The 25,557-nt window shown below is 42.5% G+C and overlaps 1 protein-coding gene and 1 long non-coding RNA gene across 3 annotated transcripts; one reads left to right on the top strand and one right to left on the bottom strand.

Moving 5' to 3' along the window:
- Nucleotides 1–189: 189 nt before the first annotated feature.
- LOC138794914 (uncharacterized) lies at nucleotides 190–8,441 on the top strand. Of its 2 annotated transcripts, none has more exons than XR_011363525.1 (3): nucleotides 190–257; nucleotides 5,817–5,907; nucleotides 8,136–8,441. It is a non-coding gene; the product is annotated as an uncharacterized lncRNA (long non-coding RNA). The 2 variants fall into 2 exon arrangements; XR_011363524.1 differs by lacking the exon at nucleotides 190–257 and adding an exon at nucleotides 4,777–4,920.
- LOC138794913 (ankyrin repeat domain-containing protein 65-like) lies at nucleotides 5,239–25,557 on the bottom strand. The gene is made up of 3 exons (XM_069973856.1): nucleotides 25,256–25,557; nucleotides 12,549–13,098; nucleotides 5,239–7,477 (listed from the first exon to the last, which is right to left on the bottom strand). The coding sequence occupies exons 1-3, from the start codon at nucleotides 25,504–25,506 to the stop codon at nucleotides 7,040–7,042; spliced, it is 1,239 nt and encodes a 412-aa protein (XP_069829957.1). The 5' UTR covers nucleotides 25,507–25,557; the 3' UTR covers nucleotides 5,239–7,039.

Here is a 25,557-nt window from a genome sequence, read left to right as displayed (position 1 = left end):
ACGTCACATCCCTTCCGCCCGGTCAGGTTTGCGATTGGAGGAGCTGGGCGCGTGACTGTCTCCAGGGTTAACCCTCTCCCTCCCGGCGTGACTCCCGTTAGGTGGTCACGATGTTCTTGTTCCCGATCACTGAGCGCATGTGTTGTGTCCAGAAGCGTTACACGAGCACGCATCCCTCCAGTATCTGCCAGTGTGTGTCAGCGTCACCTCTATGGAGAGGAGCGAGTGACTGTGGTGGGGTTCTGATCCTCTGACATGTATGTCCTGCCTCAGTCCTGTGTGGGAGGCTCCGTCACAGTAGTAGCAGTCTGCCCGGTACAGACACCCCCTGAGGTCAGGTGACTGGCACATAGTGTGTGAACGGGCAGCAGGACGATCCTGCTGTATGTATGTATGTATATATATATATATATATATATATATATATATATACACAGTGGTACCTTGGTTTAAGAGTAACTTGGTTTAAGAGCGTTTTGCAAGAAGAGCTCACAGATTTTCAAAATTGTGACTTGGTTTAAGAGCATTGCTTTGGTTTAAGAGCTCCTGGTATTGGGTGGGAGCGTGAGTGGGGGAGGAGCATGGTCTGCATAGCAGGGTCTACAGCACAGTACACTGACCCAGGAAGTCTCCCTCACCTTCCAATTTATAGCAGATCCACTTTAGGCTGGGGCTTGCATCAGGGGACAGGACTGTGGAGGTAATCTCTTTATAGCTTTAACCCCTCTCTCTCCAGACAGAGAGTGCTGCTATACTGTGTTCACATCTGCCCTGCTCATTCCTTCATGCTCCCTGCAGTCTCTATCAGTCCTTGTGTTTCCCATCCTCTCCATTCCTGCTATAATGTGCTTGCACTGACACTCAGCTATACACACTGCTGCTATAATGTGCTTGCACTCACACTCAGCTGTACACACTGCTGCTATAATGATTATAAAATGATTTTTGGGGTGTGGAGCCAATTGTCTACATTTCAATGATTTCTTATGGGAAAATTTGCTTTGGTATAAGAGTGGATTTGGATTACAAGCACGGTCCCGGAACGAATTATGCTCATAAACCAAGGCACCACTGTATATATATATATATATATATATATATATATATATATATGGAGCCGTGCGCGCGCAGCAGAGATGAGTCCGGCTCCATTCATTCTCTATGGACGCTGGACTCATCTCCACAGCGCGCGCGCCGGCCTCTCACCGGGATATCTCCGTCCCGGGACTCGGCGACATGAGGTAAGTATAAGGGGATCTATCTGGGGGTGGGGGGTGACAGGTCCTCTTTAAGAGGTGTGAGAGCTACTTTGCATATCCTTTCTTCCCATATTGTCTGAGGGAATTCTCACAGCAGAATTGGTAGATTGGCAGGTAATAGCTCCAGGCGTTACATGTAACACCCTCACACCAGACCTGACCAATACCGCCATTATGTGACAGGATAACACTGCCATACCAGACCTGATCAATACCACCATTATGTGACAGGATAACACTGCCATACCAGGCCTGATCAATACCACCATACTGTTGACTGTCACCATACCAGACCTGACCAATACCACCATACTGTGACTGGATAACACTGCCATACCAGACCTGACCAATACCACCATACTGTGACTGGATAACACCCCCACACCAGACCTGACCAATACCGCCATTATGTGACAGGATAACACTGCCATACCAGACCTGACCAATACCGCCATACTGTGACTGGATAACACTCATACCATACCTGACCAATACCGCCATACTGTGACTGGATAACACCGCCATACGAGACCTCCTACAAATACCGCCATTATATGACAGGATAACACCGCCATACCAGACCTGACCAATACCACCATACTGTGACTGCCGCCATACCAGACCTGACCAATACCGCCATACTGTGACTGGATAACACCCCACACCAGACCTGACCAATACCGCCATACTGTGACTGGATAACACCCCACACCAGACCTGACCAATACCACCATACTGTGACTGGATAACACTGCCATACCAGACCTGACCAATACCGCCATTATGTGACAGGATAACACCGCCATACCAGACCTGACCAATACCGCCATACTGTGACTGGATAACACCGCCATACCAGACCTGACCAATAACACCATACTGTGACTGGATAACACCGCCATACCAGAGCTGACCAATACCGCCATACTGTGACTGTCGCCATACCAGAGCTGACCAATACCGCCATACTGTGACAGGATAACACCCCCACACCAGACCTGACCAATACCACCATTATATGACAGGATAACACCGCCAGACCTGACCAATACCGCCATACTGTGACTGGATAACACTGCCACACCAGACCTGACCAATACCGCCGTACTGTGACTGGATAACACTGCCATACCAGACCTGACCAATACCGCCATTATGTGACAGGATAACACCGCCATACCAGACCTGACCAATACCACCATACTGTGACTGTCGCCATACCAGACCTGACCAATACCGCCATACTGTGACTGGATAACACCCCCACACCAGACCTGACCAATACTGCCATACTGTGACTGGATAACGCCGTCATACCAGACCTGACCAATACCGCCATACTGTGACTGTCGACATACCAGACCTGACCAATACCGCCATACTGTGACTGTTGCCATACCAGACCTGACTAATACCGGCATACTGTGACAGGATAACACCCCCACACCAGACCTGACCAATACCGCCATACTGTGACTGGATAACGCCACCAGACCTGACCAATACCGCCATACTGTGACTGTTGCCATACCAGACCTGACCAATACCGCCATACTGTGACTGTCGCCATACCAGACCTGACCAATACCGCCATACTGTGACTGTCGCCATACCAGACCTGACCAATACTGCCATACTGTGACAGGATAACACCCCCACACCAGAGCTGACCAATACCGCCATACTGGGACTGGACAGGTGAACAACTCCACCATATTCCCCCCCCCCCCCTCAAAAACACACCAGATTCACTGGCAAACCTGAACGAGAGGTGGGAGACTAGTGGTAAATATGGCCCTCTTAGGCCAGTTTCACACATTACGGATCTGCAGTGCATTGACAGCAAATTCGCAGCGAAATCCGCTGTGGATCCCCTGCCTGTCATTTTCAATCAGATAACATACTCGCAGCGTGAATGGCATCCCGCTGAGAGTATTTAGGTGAACGCCCCCTTAACCCCCCGCCGGCTGTAACGTGGAGCAGGTAATATCCCTTTTCCCTGGCCGGATTTACTAAGAGGTGCACTCCTCTTAAGAAAGCCAGCCAGCCCTGTTCCCGGTGCAGGCTTTGCTCAACAAATCAGGTCTAGATTTGTATCATGATTTACACCTGTGAGCGGGCGTAAATCACGCCCTTGCCACGTCCCCACCCACCTGCCCATTAGGCGAGCAGGGGGATATGGCTGACGTACACCACAGAGAAGGGGCTACATAGGCCAATTTTAAAACGTGCAAGATCGTAGCGTATTTCCCACTGCGAGTTCCATAGCGAAATCTGCTGAGATCCTGTGTCCTATCATTTTGGATGGGTTTACATACTCACAGTGGATTTTTCATCCGCTGTGGGTATGTGAAGCCTTGTCCCCTAACCCACTGCTGCCTGGTGAATAATTTGCCCATCCGCGCTCCAGCCTGCTTCTGCGGCTCCGGGCATCCTGATGCCAATCTGGCTGCAGCGTGACGTCAGGGAGCCAAGAAAGCTTAGGAAAGCCTGTCTGACAGTTTGTACAGGAGAATAAAAGCATTTATCTAGGTTCTGGAAGCACAGACAGATATATAAAAAGGTACCAGGTGTCTCCTTGACCTGAAAACTATGCAAACATTGTCAAAAGTTTGAAAGGTTAATCACATCTGATCCTTTCTATTTAATATTTCCCCCACCAACTAGTTTTAAAACTGCTTTAAAGAAGCAAGTATATAGACCTAGGGGGACATTTATTAAGTCCGACATAAATCCCGTGCGCTTTGGTGCGCACAGCCTAAAACCTACGCCACCTGAAAGGTGGAGTAGGTTTTTGGCGTATCTTTCAGTTTAAAAAATGATGAATTGTGCGGACTTTGAGCCTGCCCCCTCCGTCCCGCCCCCCCCCCCACCCCCTCCCTGCCCCCCCGGCGTATGCGGCGGAAAGTGGCGATTTGCGAATATTTTATTCGCAAAACGGCCATTTGCGAATAAAATAATACACAAATCGGCACTTTCCGCCGAAAATACACAAACCGCCTCTTAATACATGTCGCCCCTAGTGTACATTTGTGTGTGTCTGTACAGAAATAACAGTAGCCCATGATAGGCCATGTGCGTTGTAATCATGTCATTATGTCATCTTACATCATTGTGAGTTACGTTTAGCAATATAATTGCACGTTTATTTTAAAAAGTATCCAGAAACCATTCAGTCACCCAAATGAAAAAAGACAAGTGGAGTAAACATTTCTATTTTTCTAAATTTAAATGCTTGATATGTGACGTGCCAAAAGGTTGCTGCAAATGTGGTGCACATGGAGCAGAGAGAGGGCGTGCGGGCCCTCCTATAGACACACTCTTTGACACTGAGGCAGGTGGGATACCGCAGTGGAGAGCTCCATAGAATGGAGCCTATGGGACCGGCAGAATGTTACCCGGGGCGGGACGAGAAACGGAATCTGCTGGAGCTTATCGGCGTTATTTCCTCAGTGTGCTAGGGCCCTGAGGGGGCATTCATGTGTTCAGGGATTACTGAATCAATGAATGATGATGTTGGGAGCTCAGCATTCCTGTCTATAGCACATCCTCTGTGCACAGACAGTAAGAACTCCTTTGTATACCCTTCCTTCCCAGAATGGCCAGTGGAGTATTGGCTAATAACAGAAGAAAACTAAATAATAGAAGCAGCCTTTTACAGGTGAGCAGATGTATTTATTTTACATTATACAGTGTAGATAGGTGGGCACACTATTAGGGTCCCTGTTGAGCCCACACACATTTTACTGTCATGATTAGAGATGAGTGAACCTCGAGCATGCTCGAGTCGATCCGAACCCGAACTTTCGGCATTGGATTAGCGGTGGCTGCTGAAGTTGGATAAAGCCCTAAGGCTATGTGGAAAACATGGATATAGTCATTGGCTGTATCCATGTTATCCAGACAACCTTAGAGCTTTATCCAACTTCAGCAGCCACCACTAATCAAATGCCGAACGATGGGGTTCGGATGGACTCGAGCATGCTCCAGGTTCACTCATCTCTAGTCATGACTAAATGTCCATATACTGTACAACAGTGCTTTTCAAACTTTTTCTACTGGAGCCTCACCCAATAGACCAAGGCAATGCTCCGGGCCTCACCAGACTGACCAAGAGGGTGCCTGGGCCTCACCATCTGTGGTGAACGTCCATTTAAAAGCTAAAAATAATGCTAGGGCTGCCTTTCACCTATCTCCCAAGATCTATTTACTAATATAGCAAGTACAAAATAAAATAATGTTGCTAAAATGGAGATTTTTGCAAGCAGCAAAAGGACGGTGCAGCTCATAGTTACTTTTGTGAAATCTGGCTCCCCAGCTAGGCCTCACCAGCAACTAGGGGGCGCCTCACAGTTTGAGAAGCACTACTGTACAATATACCAGCAGCAGTAAGTTTCCTCAATTTCATAACAGTGTATTGTGCTGTGGCATTATTCTGGTAAAATGCTGAAAAGTAGTAGAAGTATATTAGACGTGGTCATGGTTATGTAGGTCATGCCAATGTATTCTATACGTTTATTTATTTTTCTAAATGTTTGTTCAAAATCTTTATTCTAGCTATAATATGAAGTTACCAAAGTCACAGAAATCACTTTCTCACAATCCTACAAAAGGACTTTCATTATAGGAACAGAACTAATATGCCCAGGTAAGCACATAGTTATGCTGTTCGCCAAGGACCCCCAGTCTCCCTTGGGCCCTATCATTCAGAAGTCCATAAACCTCTCCTGCTCTGAATAGTTCCTGACAGAGGGGGCAGCAGAGAGCACTTTGTCAAACTGGAAAGAATACACCAGTTCCTGCAGGACATACAGCAGCTGATAAGTACTGGAAGACTTAAGATTTCTAAAACGTAGTAAATCAGTATAACTTTCTGATACCAGTTGATCGTAGAGAAACAATTTTTACAAGACTAAGTATATTACTTGAGAATACCCCTTTAACTGATCAGAAATAACATTTTCCTCATGTAAGATTCAGGATGGTTAGGGCCTATGCAATGATGTGTATTTACAGTTCTAAGTGCTTCAGGTTGGCATTTATGTGATCTTTGAGGGAGTGTATAATGGTGTATATTTGTACTAGAACAATTTTTGTCTAATTTTTCAAGTGCTACCAAAAAAAGTGCAGTGTTCCACAGAAAAAGTGCAAAAGCAAGAGTCCTAGACATATAAGCCTTGGGATCAATTATTGTCATTGTCATTGCTTAGCGAGACCTGCCAGTGTGTTGATGCCTTCCGATGCTGCCATCTAAGCAGCTCCAGAGCTCGGGACTAGGTTTCCGACATATTTCTTTACCATATATAACCGCATGGCACGTTACGATTATTCATGCACTCGTGTGCATAACCCCTTATGTAATACAGTACTGTGTAAATAAGGAATATGACCAGATATAAAAAATGTCAAACCCAACCACCATATTATATCAGAGTGGGAAAAAAGTGCAGGTTTCTCATGGATTCCACCTTATACTCCAATAAGGATGAAAACTATCTGCATGCAGTTGTGGATTTGATGGGTTCGTGCTTTGAATCCATGGTGATTCTGTTATATCTGAACATGAATGGCAGAAATATATATTTTCTACAATGGGAAAGACTTTCCTTGCTATTCCAGCCATGTCCAATAAGGTAAATACAGTCAGAGCCCAGCCACAATGGAAGGACTACACTATGGTATTGTTATGGTGTTAGATGGGTATACTAAAACATACTCTTAGCATATATACATAACATATATTGAATAGTCTGTGATTACATTTGATATTACATTTTTTTTTAGCATAAGTTCATTCCCCCCATGTTTAGAATATTGAGAATATCCTTGTAGCTGCCCTGTACAGCCATGTCTGTAGCAGATTCATTCCACTTGGTTTTAATACAAGGATCAGCTCCACACTCCTTCAAGGTTTTCACCACATGGGCATGCCCTCTTTCTACTGCCAAATGCAATGCTGTTTTTCCAATCCAGTCTTTGGCATGTATGTCTGCTTCATGTTGAAGTAGACTGGAACATACCAAACTGTGCCCCCTATAGGCTGCGTGGTGTAAAGGTGTTAGGTTCAGTGAGTCGGTGCAGTTGATATGAGCTCCTTCCTGCACTAATAGCTTTACCATGTGAGCGTGCCCTCGCCCTGCTGCACGGTGTAGTGGAGTGAGCTGGTTGTCATCATGTATATGCACAGAGGCACCTTTTCTCAGTAGGAACTCCGCCATCTGAAATATTAAAGAAGATAGGAATTGTGGATTTACTGCATATCTGTGTGCAACATTTTCAGAGAGGTCCTATAGCTTTTAGTACATTAACCTTGAATAAAAGTACATATCTAGTGATGTATGTAAGCTCATGTATACCAGGTCAGCAGTGGGCCCATAAGACTGACCTGATGAAATAGGACATAGCACCCATTGGCCAATAGACCAGGTCCTACTGAAGGAATTAAAGGGGTATACCCATCTAGGTCTGTTGGCCAAGAACAATCCATAGAGGGCAAAGGAGCCCTGGATCTGAAGATACAGTAAGTGCTGGTCCTAGAGGTGAGACTCGCATCTAGGGGACACATATGGCATATCCTGTAGATAGGTAGTTGAGTATACCCCTCAAAATAAGCACACAAATGACCTAACCGGGGTGTCAGGAAAGGATCTTGATTGAGAAAGACAAAGATCACTCCTTTCTCAAAACCCAGTCTTGGCTTTAGCTTCAAACAGTTCATCTACAAACCTGAATGTGGGAATGCACTTTTAAAGGACACTCTAGACAATGATGATGTATATATCCACAAGGGATAATCATAAGTTGTAAGACACAGTGTAATGACTGTATATAGTACAGTATAGTGACACATTCTGTAATCCAGGGTCTGTTTCATAGGACAGTGATGTTTCTGGAATTCATATTCTACAGTGGTAAAAGCCAGAGGACCCCTGTCTTTATAACAAGCCAGTAAACAGAACTTCCTTACAGTATATATTAGGAGGTGTAAGTATATACATTGTTTGCTTGCCTTTGTAGAGCGTGGAACGTCAAATTATGCCTTCAAGTTATTGACAATGTAGTGCCACCTAGTGGCTGCATATGATTTGACCGTCTCTGTTCAATGAATTGATTATTTTTGTTGTTGCCACAGGAATGAACATTGCTCAATAAAGGGACACATTATGTATCTGTTACCTAAAAGACTGACTTAGTGTGCTCTTCATTGTTTAGGTACATTACTACATGTTCTCAGCCTTTAAGAGCTTTGGCGCAGATTTGCTATTTAAAATGTTCAAGAATTCTGGTGCCACTTAAGACAAAAAAACAGGGTAATAACCAAATCCCTGTAACCAAACAAAGCAGGCACATGGGGGAATAGTGAGTCTATAGCTTTCAAAAGATACATTTAAAAAATACTAGTACATTTGGAATATGTTTCATTTAATATAATGCATTAGTATAGATCTAGTTTTCTTCATGACACAACTCCTTTATGTTTACATTTTTTCTTCTGGTCTAGCTCCTATTAGGGTACGTTCACACGTACCGGATCCGCTGTGGATCCCTGCTCAGTAAGCTCTATGGGCAGACAAACTTGCAGCAGGATTCACATCCCGATGCGAGTTTGTCCGCAGCCTGCCCCGTTAAACCCCCCCCCCCCCCCGCCACCGGAGCGTATACTTAACCTGGGCCCCGCTCCGGCTTGCTTCGGAGCTCCCGGTGTCTTCACGTCCCGCTCAGCCAATCAGTGCCCTGCGGCAGTGCACTGATTGGCCGAACGGGATGTGCCGAGAACCCCCAAAGCAAGTGAGGACCAGGTGAAGTATAGGCTCTGGCAGCGGGGGGTTAACGGGGTGGGCTGTGGACAAACTCGCAGCGGGATGTGCATCCTGCTGCAAGTTTGTCTGCCCATAGGGCTTACTGGGCAGGGATCCGAATACGCAGCGAGAAATCCGCTGCGGATCCGGTACGTGTAAACGTACCCTCAAAGAGGCACATATGTGGTTTTTGTGGTAACAATCTGCTAACTGTGATTTTGCCACCAGCCAAAATTAACTATGCATCATAGTTAATTTTTAGCTTGACAAAGGGGCAAGGTAACCCTGAAACGCATTGCCTTTATGCAATAAAGAAAATTCATCATACTAAGATTCCACGGCTATCTACTTGCGCCGGACAAGCTCCTTTTAGAAGTGTGCCTTATCAAGTCACAGCTTCTTCTTCCTGCACCATTCACTATACCGTCTGAGCCTGTGACGGTAGCTCCCCGTCCCCGTCTGCTGGAGTGGCTGCATCGAGGAGGCTATTCCCTGTACATATGCGTTTGTAGGTGTTGTGCTCTGAGTGCAACCCTGTCAGGTGAGTGCAATACTCACCGTACCTTCCTTTCACCTTATCTTTACTGATTCACTCAGGAAGCACCTTTTGTGTTTTCAGCTTACTCTACATTCAAAGGGAAATAGGCAATTTACTGTGTATATGGTGGACATGCCAAAAGTTTCCTCCCTTAGGTCTCAAATTCATTTGTTTTTGAAACAGATAACCCAGATTCACATTCCCTGGGGACCAAGTATGACTATTAAGCTTAGATTGAGAGGCTTGGCAAATTGCAGATCTTACAGTGGCTCTTCATATACTTATGACTACTAGAAGTGGCACTGCAAAATAAGTGGAAAAGCAGAGAAGTTCCTTCAGTGAGTGAAATTATGATGACAGTATGCATTAATTATCAGAGGTGGCTGTTATTGTGATCTCGATGGATTCGGTATTTTCTATGGAACGATATAAATTTCATGAACCACAGTATCCACCAGTATCCAATATTGTAAAAGTTTACAACTTGACAACACTCATGTATCAGTAGCAGCAATACAAAGGGATATAATAAAGTGCCAAGTGCTCAGTGTCTGCAAGTAAACCACCCCTGAATCTGCCCGGCCCCTACAGTTCGATCAGACTGCCTACCTGTGTACCTGGAACAGATGCATAGCACCTGATGTCCAAATCCCTCCATCTATCTCTGCACCATTCACAAGCTTAGATGCTGCACAAACCATATTTACCTTTATAAAACTTGCTTTATCTTCTTTATGTCCTTTATCTTCTTAATGTGAGGCTCCCGGCTCCGGTCCCGCTCATCCAATCAGTGCTGCCGTGCACTGATTGGCTGAGCAGGACCGATGGGAGCCGGGAGCCTCACATGCAGCTGCGGCACTGAGCAGGTAATGTATGCTGTTGGCGGCGGGGGTTAACCCACATACTCACAACGGGATGTGCTTTCATAGGGATGAATGGCACCGGATCCACAGCGGACTTCGCTGCAAATTCGCAGCGTGAAATACGCTGCGGATCCGGTACGTGTGAAGGCACCCTTAAAATGATCCAGTCACCTCTGTTTTCCTGTTTTCCTGATTTTATCATTGTTGGACAGTGTCACTAAGTGGGGCTTAGCATCTGTTGAATCGTCTTTCTCTGCCTCATCATAGACGGAGTATGGCTAGCAGCACTGAACCAAGGCAGGGAGAGGGGGCTCACAGACGCTAAGCCACCGCCTAGGTGACACTGTTCACCGATAAACTGAGGTGAATTTAGGACATAAAGAAGATAAAGCAAGTTTTATAAAGGTATATATGGTTTGTGCAGCATCTAAGCTTGTGAATGGTGCAGAGAACCGCACATAGAGTAAGCAGGAAGACAGTATCACTTTTAACTCCTTCACATCAGCCATACGGCTATATACTTCTGCTGATGGGTCAGGTGTCTGATTAGCACCCTCGCATAGTGATTGGAGGGGTCACATACTTACCCTCCAATGCTTTTTACATATGATAGTGGTTACCTTAAGTTAAAAATGTTCCAATACATTTATTCATGTAATGCAGTCAATTCATTCATTCATTCATCCTCAGCCTCCTTAAAGGGGATATTTTGATTAGCAGGAAACTTATAGCTTTACTTACCTGCTTGACCAAGTTCTGAAACCATAAAAATCCATTTGTTTTATGTGTTTAATCTGTCCCCCTACCATGTCCTCTTTCTACTACCTGGTTGATTAGTTGCTTGGTACTACAATTCCCAGAATGCATATTTTTAACTTCAGCTGTTCATCACAACCCTCCTAATCTGCCACCTCTCCCTCAGCACTCCTGCCAGTTCCCCTCCCAGCACTTCTGCAGAACATTGCTTTACACAGCAGACTATCTCTCCTCACAGAAAGTTTCTCCTCCCTTTCTGCCCCTCTGCTTGCGGCTCCTCATCACAAGGCATCATGGTGTAAACTCACCTCTAAATGTTCTAATAAAGATATAAATCAAAAGCTTCAGGACAACCTTTAATTTCAAAAACAAATGGGGAAATTACATATCTAAATACCCAAGTAACTAATGGGTAAGGAAGCTTTGGCTATGTCTAGAACATGGATGGCATCTTGGATCATGGCAAGTCATGGCAATTTCCAATCAAATCAAAATTGCAATATCTCCCTTGGTTCAAAAGTTATCAACACAAAAAGAACCAGAAATGTCCCTTGTGAAGCAGAGCTATTTGACATGTTCAGTGTATTTTCCATGGTGCTGAACACAAAGCAACTTTCTGTGTTGATAACTATTAAAGGGGTTGGCCACTTTATAGTAAAATTGCTCAGTCTATAGTATTAGTAAGTGTACTCACTGTATATACTGACAGCAGCTCCCTGTGTACATCATAGAGCTAAAATCAGACTCCCCTCCTCCAGGCTGTGCTGCCCTGCTCTGTGGTGTTTTGGTCCATAAGATTGCTGACATGGAGGAGCATGTGACCAGGCCCCGCCCCCCAGTGTCCACCACTGAGCCTGCATATGTCTATAGAGAGAACACAGTGGACAGGGCCTGTTCACATGCTCCTCCATGCAGGCCATTTTGTGGACTAAAAGAAAACAGAGCAGGGCAGCACAGCCTGGTGAAGAGGAGTCTGATTTTAGCTCTATGAGGCACACAGAGAGCTGCTGTCAGTATATACAGTGAATACACTTTCTAATACTTAGTGTTGACCTATTTTACTATAAAGTGGCCAACCCCTTTAATGACAAGAGATATTGCAAATCTGATTGTTAGAATCGATTTCTGGGACAATTCTAGTCTTCTTTGTTATGCTACATGACCACCATTGGAAAAACTTTCCATTGATCCGATATGGCATCTTTCAAGATGGTGCCCATGTTCCAGGCATAGCCTTTAATAGCCTCACCCATTACTTTCTTGGGTATTTAGATTTTTCCTTTCATTTCTGAAATAAAAGGGTGTCCTGAAACCAAGAAAAACCTTTGCTTACCTCATTGTAACCATTTTCTGCTGCTATATGCAGGGCTGTAGTTCCGTGGGAGTCCTTTACATTGACATCGACTTTTCTTTTTAATATATAGTTGGTGACTCGTATTCTTCCAGCCAGTACGGCCAGATGAAGCATTTTCAGACCTGTGTTGGCTTCCTTTTCTAGCGGGACCCCAAGAGACATGAGATAGTCCAGCACATCCATGTGGCCATTAACAGAGCACCAATGCAGTGGAGTCCACGTGTTGTTATCTCTGGTGCTGGGTGAAGACTTGTATTTTAGTAGTGTTTTAACACATGGAAGGTGTCCATTTTCTGCAGCCAAATGCATTGCTGTTTCTCCAGCAGATGTCAAGATATCCGGACATGCACCACATTCTAATAGATGTTCTGCTAATTCTGCATGTCCATTTAATGCAGCACGGTGAAGTGGAGTATAGTTCCAAGAATCCCTGACATTAGCAGATGCTCCTTTTTGTGTCAGATATTTTGCAAGGGCTAGATGCCCACAGCATGAAGCTATGTGCAGTGGAGACCATCCTCTGTAATCCCTGCCAAATAGAAGATAAGAAATTAATATACAGTATATTCCTCCATTGTCACAATCATTCATACAAATCATTTATATTTTCCATTTTGGATGGAGTCTTCAACAACACAGGTCCCACTGGGGGTAGTGTCACACCTAGTATATTTGCTGCCCATTATCCGCATGAAGTAAAGTAGCAGCCAAAGGGATGAGATGTACAAAAATATATCACATGCTGCTGAAAAAATCTACAGACGATATTGCCCTGCTATGAACATCAGTCACTGAGCGGCCTGGTACTGACACCTATGCCCATCAGCTTTTCGTCGTCAGCACTGCACAGGGATCCGATTTGGCTGCAGTACTCAACACAGACATTTGTGCCAATGGAGGGGCTGTGTTGCCCCTGAATACTGCTATTCAATGTAAAAAAAAAATAAAATATATATATTTTCTTTGATAATGTTATTTTATAAAGGTATTTAACTTTATTAAAAAAAAGCAAACAAAATATTTTTTTACCTTTTAATAACTTTTTCGTACATTTTTTTTTACATATAATGTAACGAAAAAATTGGTAATTCTGGTGCTATTTTCCCTCTTTATTTTCGCCGTTCGTGATGACGATTTTTATATTTTAATTGATCGGACAATTCCGCACGCTACGGTATATAATATGTTTATTTATTTTTATATATGTTTTATTTATATAATGGGAAAGGGGGGTGATTTTAACTTTTATTGGGGGAGGGGCTTTGGGGTACTTATAGAAACACATTTTACACATTTTAAGTCCCCCTGGGGACTTAGATTGCAGGCACTGATCACTGTTATGCCATAGGCATAGCATTGATCAGTGTAATAGGCGTTCTGCTCATTTAGCCTGCCAGTGGCAGACTCAATCAGCAGATCGCCAATCGGACCGCACAGAGGGAGGTAAGAGACCTCCGGCGGTCCGATACACCGATACACCGTTTAAGGGGTTAATGGCACACCGCAGCGCGATCGCTGCAGCCTGTAATTAACGGTGAGGGCCGGGCTGCTCACTGCAGCCAGCCCCAACCTCCTATGAAGCGCTCCGCTCCGGAGTGCGCTTCATAGCAAAGGATGTAAAAGTATGCCCAGGGTCGTCTGGGTATGTCCTTGGTCGCCTAGGGGTTAAATGAGAAATCTTAAAAACTAACTGAGAAAGTAAAGTAAAAAATTTAGAACTTTTTATTACACAACAAAAAAGCTTACTTGCTGTAACACTACCAGTTTAGGATAACCCCTTGTCATATACTCTATTAGGTTCATGATCATCATGTCCTGGCCAGAGAACAGAATGTCTACAAAGAACGTCTCTCTCTCCAGGGGACATGTCACCTGCTTCATTATACAGAATCCATTGATTTGAATAGACATTGTGTTATGCTTGATTTCCCCTGAGGTGGTGCTACAGGGAAATTGATCATGCACCGCCAGATTTCCCTACAAATTAAACATGATCACAGTGGGTCCCAGCAGGGAGACACTTTTTGATCAGCTTTTTTTCAAGGGACCCTGCTAACAAGTAGGTGAGAGAAACCCTTCAAGTTCTTTTAGTATGTTTCGTTGTCGAGATAAGGCTATACCATAAATAGTTTTATATAGCCTTGATGCCAATAAGAAATTATGAGTTTACCTCCAAAGGGGAAGTCCAGGCAAAATAATTTTAAGATATGTTATTGCCTAACAAAAGTTATGAAAATTACAAACACTTATGATAAACACACATCTAGTGCATTTTCCCTGCACTTACTACAGCATGGCGTGTTTAGGTCTCTGTAAAGTTGGTGATGTCACGTCACATAAACTGCTGACACCTGCTGTAGCGGTGGGACAGACTGGTGCAGAAGGAGTCAGCAGTTTATGTGACGTGACATCACCAACTTTCCAGAGACCTGAACAGGTCATATTGTAGTAAGTGCAGGGAAAAGGCACTATAGGTGCATTTCCCATAATAAGTGTTTATTAGTAATTTTCATAACTTTTGTTGGGCAATAACATATCTTAAAATTATTTTGCTGGACTTCCCCTTTAAAACAGAGATCTTTTTGTGAGCTAGAGATGGACGTTACCTCTCATGACTTGTTAGTCAGGTTATAAGTATGTTTTCCTTCCATGCCATGATTATGCTCCACTAGGAGGAAGACTGTCTCCATGAAAAGGAACACTATAGTAACATCTCTTAGATCAGAGGTTGCTTAGATCAGACAAGTACTTCTTATTCAAATAAATGACATCAAACACTATGATCATTCACAGTACTATACATTAAATGTACTGCATGAAGACAGAGCGAGTATCCCCTGGGGGACATGTTTCACAGGTGCATAAGCTAAATAATTTACACAAGGTAAGGAGCATTATGTCATCGAAAGACATCTATAGGCTAAACACAGCTCAAAACTTCCCAAACAGGCTGAAATGTAATAGCACTACAATGGTGATAACCTGATCACATACTGATATGGTGACTAAAGAATTGTAGAGCATGCAGTTATATCATAGGAGAAATGAAAGACCTTACATGATCCACTGTAACCCTAGGCACAAAAATCTAATAGATTTATTGATGTTTTAGTGACATTTTAGATTCATTGACTGAGTTTCTTAGGAAACTAGTTCAAAGTCCTTTTGATCTACTCATATATAATATAGACTATATATAGACATGACAACTCTCCAATTAGAAGGTTATTATCAGAAAAAGACCACTTAATCCATCTAGTCGGCCCTTTTAGCATTTACTTTCTTATTACCTTCGAATAGATATACAGTATGTTTATTCCAGGCATGTTTACATTCATTTAGGGCCCTATTACACAGCCCGATATTGAGGAGGAGGTGAGCGTCGACCCGTCAGGTCATTCCTCGCTCGCTGTGTTTGCAATTACACAGAACGATATTAAGCAGGGAACTGCAGGAGGCGCTGCCCGGATGATCTTTAGAAAGAAGAGATTGGCGGTCTGCTGCCACTGCTCCTATTACACAGAGCAACAGCCAGCAGGCCATCACTATCGTGATTTTAAAACATGCCAAAAGACAACGATCAGCTGACATCGTGCATGTCGGCTGATCGTTGTCTTTAAACATGAGATATCATATGAAACGATGACGGGAACGACCGGTAATTGGCCAAGTACGAACGATAATCGTTTTGTGTAATAAGAGTGGCGGCTCTAGATTTACGGTTACTGTAAAAGTTTGTTCCAAGCATCTACTGCTCTTTCAGTAAAGTAATATTTCTCACGTTGCTTCTGATCTTTCCCCCCAACTAGCCTCTCACTGTCTCCTCTTGTTTTTCACTTCAGCTTTTTAAAATCACTTCCCTCCTGAACCTTATTTTATCCTTTAACATGTTGAAAGGTTTCGATCATGTCTCCCCTTTCTCCTCTTTCCTCCAGACTATACAAATTTAGATCCTTGAGTCTTGGTTTGTTTTATGCCTTACACCCTCCACCATTTTTGTAGCCCGTCTTTGGACACATTCAGTTGCCTGTATCCTGCAGGGTATAACAATTTTTTGGATCCGTGATCCGTGCAAAACAGTCCGTTTTGCATCCGTTTTGTATCCGTGTCCGTTTTTTTCACGGATCTGTCTTACAGCATTTTAAATGACATTTATTACATCACATCCGTGTTTTTCACGGATGAACACGGATGTCACATCCGTGTACATCCGTGAAAAACACGGATCTCATTGATTTCTATGGGGAATCCTTTCCGTGCATCCGTTCCGAGTAATGACATGTCCTATTTTTTAACGGAAAGGATCACGGATCCGTGAAATCACGGAACATCTGAATAGCCCCATAGAAAGCAATGGGCTGTAAAATTGTCAGTGCGCACGGATCCGTGAGCACGGACAACTTCCCGGAACGTGTGAATGCAGCCTAACATGAGCTTTATAGTATTAAAAATAGGATTGTAATGTGAGGTTTCAGGTTTACAGTATACCATATGAAAATAGAAAAGTATGGCCTGAATTCAGTGAATACCCAGGCGCATGGTGATAGAGAATAAAAATAAAGTTCTCTCCAGTACCTCTAATATAATTTAACACTAATTTTTCCTAGCATTTCTTAAAGGAAGGTGAAATGGCAGTGTTTTCCTACACCACAACATATGACTCATTGCCTTCTTATAGCATATAGCTTTTCCATTAATAATTTTAGAAACAACACTATACTTTTTGTCTGTTATTTTTAATAGAAGCCACTTGTGTTTTACATCTAATAATTTAAGCCTTGTTTTTTAATATACCCTGGCAACAGGTTTTGCAAAATAAAATGGAATACTTTGGTTGCCTAGTCAACTATTCCGTGCTGACTCCTATGTTTGTCTCTCGGGGAGATGTATGTGCTCTGAATTGAATGATCTATTCAGTATTAGCTAGAAAGAAGTTATGTGATGTTGTTTTGCTTGCGCTCTTCCTGTTCTCCTCGGAGTGATCGGATTGCACAGCGTTCTCTCAGTAATTATGTGGATGTGTCTGTTGTGTTCTCCTCTGTAATTAATTCTTTGCCCAAGGGTTTGCATGAGTATTTTGCTAGGATACATGCAGGCTTATGCACTACATGCATCACTACATTATATTCATCACCTGTGTACAGGTGAATACAATGAAAAAACTGGTTGAAGTGAGGAGGGCTTGTTGTGATTCTGTACTTCTCATCATTTAAAGCTGAAAGAACACAACATAAGATTTATTCTATTAAATTTTAGTGTTGCGGGATAGGAGTGGGACAAATTCCACCTATGCGTTTCTGCATTTGGCTGCATCATAAGGAGAAATTTGTGTACAGCACTCATGCGGAGCTGAAAAATAAAGATGCTAGGCACACATGTGCCATGGGGCATCGGGTCCTAGTTCTGAGACCTGATGCCATAGCTAGTAATAAACTGGTGAAGTGCGCGGTAACTGAGGGGGCCAGCCACAACATCTGGCCAGAGGAAACGGGATTCATCCACAATTGCTGTTGCCACCCCCTCAGCAACTGCTTACCATCCATCAAATTTAGTGCTTTTTTCTGTATTTCATAAAAAAAGATATCGGTATATCGGTGCAACAGACTTCTTTACTTCTCTTGTTTTTGCTTCTGCAACAATTCTTATTGTGACATCACAATCTCCCATGATACACTATAGGTCAGAAGATTCACTGGCACTACCGTCACACTTTTACACCTTTACAAAACAGTCCAGCCACATGCAGTATGAAACGCTAAGACCCAGCAGCCTCTATTGATTTTTTTGTCTAGGGGATATATCATCCAGTTTTTGGCAGTAGTGCTCAGCAAAAATGCAGAAAAAGTACAATTTAAATGTCACAAGTCCATCAAGAAAGAGAGTAGATGTCTCTTCTTTAATTTATAATCTGCACAGGAGATACAGGGAGAGACAATTCAGTATTTGCTGCAAGATTGGTTATGATTGTTCTGCGAGCTATCCCCCTAAAACGAAATGTTAGTTAAACCTAAAATTGCTAGTGATATCACTAGCAGAGCCCTCTCTACCATTGTGCCGGGTAAGCGACTGCCTGGAGGCACCTCTGTGTTCTGAACTGATTGTAAAACACTGACTCTGACAGACAAAGGAGCAATAATACATTTGCTCCTCTGTCAATGTCAATCTCTCTGGTTAAAAGAGTACCATGGACTGCCTATTGCTGTCTCCCCCAACACCCTGCACTTACTCTGTACATCTGGTGGGGCCTCAAAAGCAGTCAGAGAGTATAGCCTGGAGATAGGAGGGGTCGCAAGGTTGGGAGCGTTTGGTCAGCATGGAGGGGGCTCAGTTCACAGCTTTGCCCAGGGACCCATAGTGCTGTTAAAGTGACTCTGTACCCACAATCTGACCCCCTCAAACCACTTGTACCTTCAGATAGCTGCTTTTAATCCAAGATCTGTCCTGGGGTCCGTTCGGCAGGTGATGCAGTTATTGTCCAAAAAAACACAACTTTTAAACTTGCAGCCCGTGCCCTACGGGAGTGGCCTGGATTGTGTATGCATTAGGCACAACCTCTCTGTCCCTCCTCCCCGCCCTCCTCATCATTAGGAATGCTCCAGACAGATTGTCTCCTATTCATCAGCTGTGTGAATTCTGCACATGGGCTGGATCGTTAAGGCACCTGTGCAGTTTTTACTGCAGAGGAATAGGAAAAATCCTTCCAGTGGCATTCCTAATGAGGAGGAGGGTGGTGCAAAGTTAGGGCACAGACACTTAAGGCCACTCCAGTTTGACCCAGGGCTGAAAGTTTAAAAGTTGTTTTTTAGGACAATTACTGCATCACCTGCCAAACGGACCCCAGGACAGATCTTGGATTACAAGCAGCTATCCGAAGGTACAAGCGATTTGGGGGGGGGGGCAGATTGTGGGTACAGAATCGCTTTAAGACAGCCCTTGTCACTACGGGGTTGGGGCACACAAACTTAAGGAAAAAAATGTTACATTGTTAGAAAAATTATCACAAGCAATGACCATGCAGTGCATGAATGAATGTTGAGGGTTCCCTGGGATATTAGGACACTGCAAAAGAAATGTTAGACATCAGGCAAAAGACACATACAATAATGCAATTATTATAAAAAGACATTGAGTTAGTTTCGGACATTCAGATATAGTCCCCCAAGGGCATCAGTCCACATCCACTTTGATCCTGGCTCCCATTCATCAACATGTGTTGAAGGCCAGAGGAAACAGTCTTAACCTATTTATCTTCTCTGCCAATTATGAATTAATAAATTGATATTTTTGCATGATGATTTCCGCATCTATTTTTTCTTTATGGGCTTGTGTCAATCGCCCATTATGACATCACAAGGTCCCGTTGTGTCATCACAATGTCCCAACATGATATCAGAATGCCAGATTGTGACATCATAATTCCCCCGTGTCACAGTGTCTATGATTTCACAAGAAACCCCATTTATGCTACATTTATGGGCAATCCTAAACCCTTAAGGCATTCTGACGTACCTGTACGTCACGGTGAACCCAGTGTACAGTGTCATCAAATCTATTGGCTCAGAAATGGCACCTCAAACTTTAATCATACACGTGGGGTCTAAATGCCCTGTCTATTCCTAGATAACTTTTATGAGGGGTTTAGTTTAAAAAATGGATCACTTCTTGGGGCTTCCACTGTACTAGTACCATGGGAGGCACTGCAAAGGCACATGGCACCCTATAACTATTACAGCAAAATCTGCACTAAAAAGAAGCTCCTCCTCTTCTCAGCTGTGTGTGCCCAAACAGCAGTATATGGTCACATATGGGGTACTGCTGTACTCAGGAGAAAATGGGTAACATTTTAGTTTTTATACCCCTGTGTTCCTTGTGAAAGTGATAAAACTTGAGCCAAAATTGTAAATTTATTGTAAATTTAAATTCAATGGCGTAATGCTAAAGACTTTACCTAAAAACCTGTCTGATCTAAATGCTCATTACATAGAAGTCTTTAAGAGGTCCAGTTTCCAAAATAGGGTAATTTCTGGGGGTTTCCTTTGTACTAATCCCATAGGGCGCGCATGTCCCCAAAAACTGTTCAAACAAAACCTATACTAAATATTTGAAACATCGTTCTCTTCTGAGCCCCTCAAAATGGCGTCTTTTTGGGGGGATTTGTTATGTTTTGGCATGTCAATTCTTTCGCAAGCCCAAAATGGTGCATGAAAAACACCCTAATAAAAAAAGGCTACTGTGCAAGGCAAGGACTATACTAGGGCCACACATGAAAGATTTCTAAAAACTGTGGATGAAAAACACCCTAATAAAAAAAGGCTACTGTGCAAGGCAAGGACTATACTAGGGCCACACATAAAAGATTTCTAAAAACTATGGATGAAAAACACCCTAATAAAAAAAAGGCTACTGTGCAAGGCAAGGACTATACTAGGGCCACACATGAAAGATTTCTAAAAACTATGGATTCAGGGTAATACACATGTAGTTGAATTACTCTGTTAATACCTGTGTCAAAGGGAAAAAAAAGTATAATTGAAAATTTTAAAAAATATATTTTTTAGAATTTTACTTCCACTTTGCTTGAATTTTTGTGAACCATTTAAATGGTCCAGGTCACACTGAAGCAATGTTCCTCTTTGCCTTCTAAGAGCCATAGCGCTTTTATTTTTCCACCCACAGGGCTGGTTCGGGTCTTATTTTTTGCACCATTATCTACATTTTTTTATTACTATATTTAAAAAAAAAATTATATATTTTTTTTTCCGTTTACGCTGTTCACTGTGTGGGAACAATATTGTTATATTTTAATAGATTGGATTATGGGGGGGGGCTTAAATGTCAAAAATATATATATTTTTTTACACCTTCTCAGTTTCCCTAGGGGACGTATATATGCAATCATTAGGCTGGGTTCACACACAGTATATTTCAGTCAGTATTTGGTCAGTATTTTGCAACCTCAACCAGGAGTAGATTGAAAACACAGAAAGGCTATGTTCACACAATGTTGAAATTGAGTGGATGGCCGCCATATAACAGTAAATAACTGCCATTACTTCAATACAACAGCCATTGTTTTAAAATAACAGTAAATATTTGCCATTAAATGGCGGCCATCCACTCAATTTCAACAAGGTTTGAACAGAGCCTTTCTTTGTTTTCAATCCACTCCGGGTTTTGTTTGCAATATGAGGACCACAATACTGACTGAAATATACATATACTGACTGAAATATACGTAGTGTGAACGTAGCCTTAGATTGCATATACTGATTAATGCAATGCCAATGCATAGCACTAATCAGTATTCTCTTGCCTCAAAGCCTCTCTATGACAAGATTGCTGATCTGCCAGGACGTTGGTAACTATTCACACTGTGGGGGTCCCGATCAGTTAGTGACAGGTACGTCTCCTACCACTCCCTTACAGGCAAGGAGTTAAAGCATCCCAAAGCTATTACCACATAAAGTGAGACAGGTCATATTTGAAAAATGGGCCTTGAGGTCAAAATCACTACAGGGTTAAATAAACATATTTTTATTGTACTTTTTAAATTCTCAATAATCAAATAGCCTTTATAATGTTGTTTGCTTTGTAAACTTGCCCGTCGTGTTCCATTGTATGTGCATTTTCTTTACAAAGTAAGGACGTTGTAGTTTTTGTAGTAGTGATTACAGTGTATTATATTAATCCAAACAAATTTGTGTTGACTGAGTTATAAGAAGGCAACAGATACAAAGAAGTCATGATGTATTAAATAAGTTACTTTGGTGTTTGTTTACTGTGTTGAAATTGCAAGTTTCAGTTCACAAAGACATATAAACCTGGAAACATTGTTCAGTACTCAATTCACTTTTATAAAGAGGCACGTAATGGCAACAGTGAAAGCACTGGTCTGTGACAGCTATTCAGCTGGGTATTTAGTAACCTGAGCCACATATTATGTGTATTACATAGCTATAACTTAATGGGATGTTCTAATGTCATTATAGAACAAATAAACTTACATTAGCAATTCAGAATTGGCTAATGTCAAAACACATTGTAGACTTTGTTTTCACATTGATCTTCACCTGATGTGATCTGCTGGAGTGAAATGTTCGGGTTGGGTGAAAGGCTAGTTAATGGAAGATTTGACTACATGTAAAAAGAGTACTTTTCAATATGCCCCTTACTATATCTTATAGAGACTATGGGGGACATTTACTAAGGAGTCTAATTTGTGTAACTATTCTAATGAGGATTGGTGTGTATTTAGTTCTAATATGTTGAGACAGATTTATTAAAATATAGTACTGTTAAAGTGAATGTATCTATGTAAAAAGGCTCACAAAAATGCTGGCCCTTACCCGACGTAAGCCTGCACCTGTTTGTGCGACTTTTTAAAAAGTCACAAATGATAAATTGGGCGTTAATGCAAACTTTTGGGTAAATGCTCAAAACAGGCAGATTAAAAAAAAAAGTTAAAAAGTTAAAAAAATCTAAAAAATATTTACCTGTTACTGGTTCAAGAATAGAATTTAGACCAAAAATGGGTGAAAAATCCAATTATTCACCTAAAAATAGGCACAAAGCCCCTATTTCCTTTTTACAACATACATGCAAAATCTATTCAACTGCATACCTATACAGTTCATGGCTATGTTCACACTGCGTATGAGTCCGGCCGCATTTCGTACGCCGCCGTACATGTGCGGCTGAAACTACGGGTGTGGGAAAAATCGACATGCGGCCGGATGCATACGAACCGCGAACATACGCCCGTAGTACAGTTATGCTTCCCTAGCTTGTTTCGAAGCGATCTGAAACAGGTCATTTACTTGGAAATCTTCACCCAGCCCCGTAAACCACACAGAACCTTTTGGATCGAAAAATCAAGTTCAATTTGGCTGAAATAAGTACTTTGTACAGGACCGCATGGAAATCCACAGCCGTGAGTTTCAACATTTCCGTCCTCAAACAATGGTCTTGTTCATTTTTCACGGCACCGTATACGATCCGGCCGTAAGCTTATACGTAGTGTGCATTGTGCGGGAGTATATACTTTCAAGCGAACGCATCAACCTCAAAACTACGTGCGTATATTTGCCGTTCGCACTACGGCCGGAAACATACGCAGTGTGAACATAGCCCTTAAGTGTATAAATCTTGAAAAAAATTAGTTGACTGTGCTTTTCAATGTAGTTGAGGCAAGTTTATAACAAGGTTTACCAGCCACAAGTTCACTGCCAAATAGATATGTTGTGACATGCGATTGGCAACACATTAAATGCTATACCTACCTAGCTTTAGAGGCTATGAGCACCTTTGAAATACATTTTTTATACTTGCTTCAGGTGGATTCACACAAAAACGCCACGGACCACACCGGCAATTTTTTTTTCCTGAAAAATGCAGCAACCAAATGCTAGCTGGGAGTCAGTAGGGTGTTTTTCCAGACCACAGCATGCTCTAACTGTGGCATTATTTCACCCATAGACCTCTGTTGGTTTTAAAACAAAAGTATACCAAAATAATCAGTTCATCAATGAATCGTAGGACAATGAAAAAACTGTGAAGGTATATTTTCAGGCAAAAAAAAACAAAAACATGAAAGAGGAGGTCAAAAGGAAGCTTTGTGTAGAACAACACTTTCTCTGTAAAATCTTTCAAAGAAGCAGTGCTGGATGTCTCATCAGGCTCTCTTGTCTCTCTTGATAAAGTTAATAAGCTGGTTTATGACCAGATCAAAGGTCACTTTTAATGTGGTCATAAATCGGCCTAGAATTTCCTTAAGGAAAAAATTAGTTTAGGTAAAAGGTACCGTAAAAGGTATCACCTGATTTCTTCACTATTCTTTTTAAAAAGAAAAGAGAGAGGCTGATAATAAGCCTGTGAGAGAATTGCTTCTATGATGGACTGTACTGATAAAAGACCTATGAAGAAGTTATTGTTTATACCATTTTGGGCCATGTTCATATTCTGTAAATCACCGGCCGTTCTGTGACCTGGCCAGATCACAGAACGGCCTGTTTTTGAGAAGATCATCCTGACCGATACTGCAGTACCAGCCAGAAGATCTTTATTTCTTCTGAACTGGGATGCAGGCACATCCGTGTGCGCCCGTATGCCAATTCGCCGCTTCACACAAAGGAGCATGTGGCCGGAGCCGCACGCTCCATTGTGTGCGCTGACAGGTTCTCTGTGGCCGCTATTCAGATAATAGTGGTCGCAGAAAACTCACATATCAGTTTCTTGCGGCGGTGCTAGCGATCCTGGCCAGAGCGTATACTATGTTTATACAGTCCGGCTGCGATTCCATAGACGGCAGCCCAAAGTAAGTGGCATATTAATCACGGCCGTTGTTGCAAATCGGCAACAACGACTGTGATTAATATGCCACTTACGTTGTGTGAACATTGCCTTAAGGAAAAAGCAGGAATAAAAAATGCTGTAATGCAAGTGAGTTAACTGCACCTAAATGTTCTTATTATGGGAACACATACATATATTCAATTACAACAGCTTCTTATAATCACAAATGACTGACAGCATTTTAATAAAATGACTTGCACCACTTCCACTTAAGACCATATTACTCACTTAAGCCGGATCTACTGGTACAATATTAGTTATTTAGGTACTGCTGGTATCAGCACCATCTTCACCTTCTATATGCTTTATATGTATATATATCTCAATAAACTTACTGGCAGTTTACAGATATTCCATAGTTGAGTAAAGTATTCACTTGATCTACATCCCCTTTCCAGGCAGCCTCGTACAGTAAGGTCTTTTTGTTTTCCAGAGAGTGAGTCACTGATGAGTTTAGATGTGGACATCTTTCCAGCTGCCATTGCTTCAGCCCCCCTGTTCTTCTGACTTGTCTCTCAGATTTGGAAAGCGAGATGGAGTCATGAAGATCAAGCAGTTTCCATGCAATTTCCATTTGCTCAGACATTGCTATAATTGCTGTGCAAGTGCAGCTCAAAGGAAGCAAGGTACAGTGTCT

The sequence above is a fragment of the Dendropsophus ebraccatus genome, chromosome 6, assembly GCF_027789765.1.
Source record: "Dendropsophus ebraccatus isolate aDenEbr1 chromosome 6, aDenEbr1.pat, whole genome shotgun sequence".
Lineage (NCBI taxonomy): Eukaryota > Metazoa > Chordata > Amphibia > Anura > Hylidae > Dendropsophus > Dendropsophus ebraccatus.
This window is presented reverse-complemented; position numbering and strand designations above follow the sequence as displayed.

Coding starts and splice junctions, on each gene's coding strand:
- LOC138794913 (XM_069973856.1), bottom strand. CDS start 25,506: ATGTCTGAGCAAATGGAAATTGCATGGAAACTGCTTGATCTTCATGAC. Junction 13,099..25,255: donor GGAATATCTGTAAACTGCCA/GTAAGTTTATTG, acceptor TCTATTTGGCAG/GGATTACAGAGGATGGTCTC. Junction 7,478..12,548: donor CAGAAAATGGTTACAATGAG/GTAAGCAAAGGT, acceptor TTAATATTTCAG/ATGGCGGAGTTCCTACTGAG.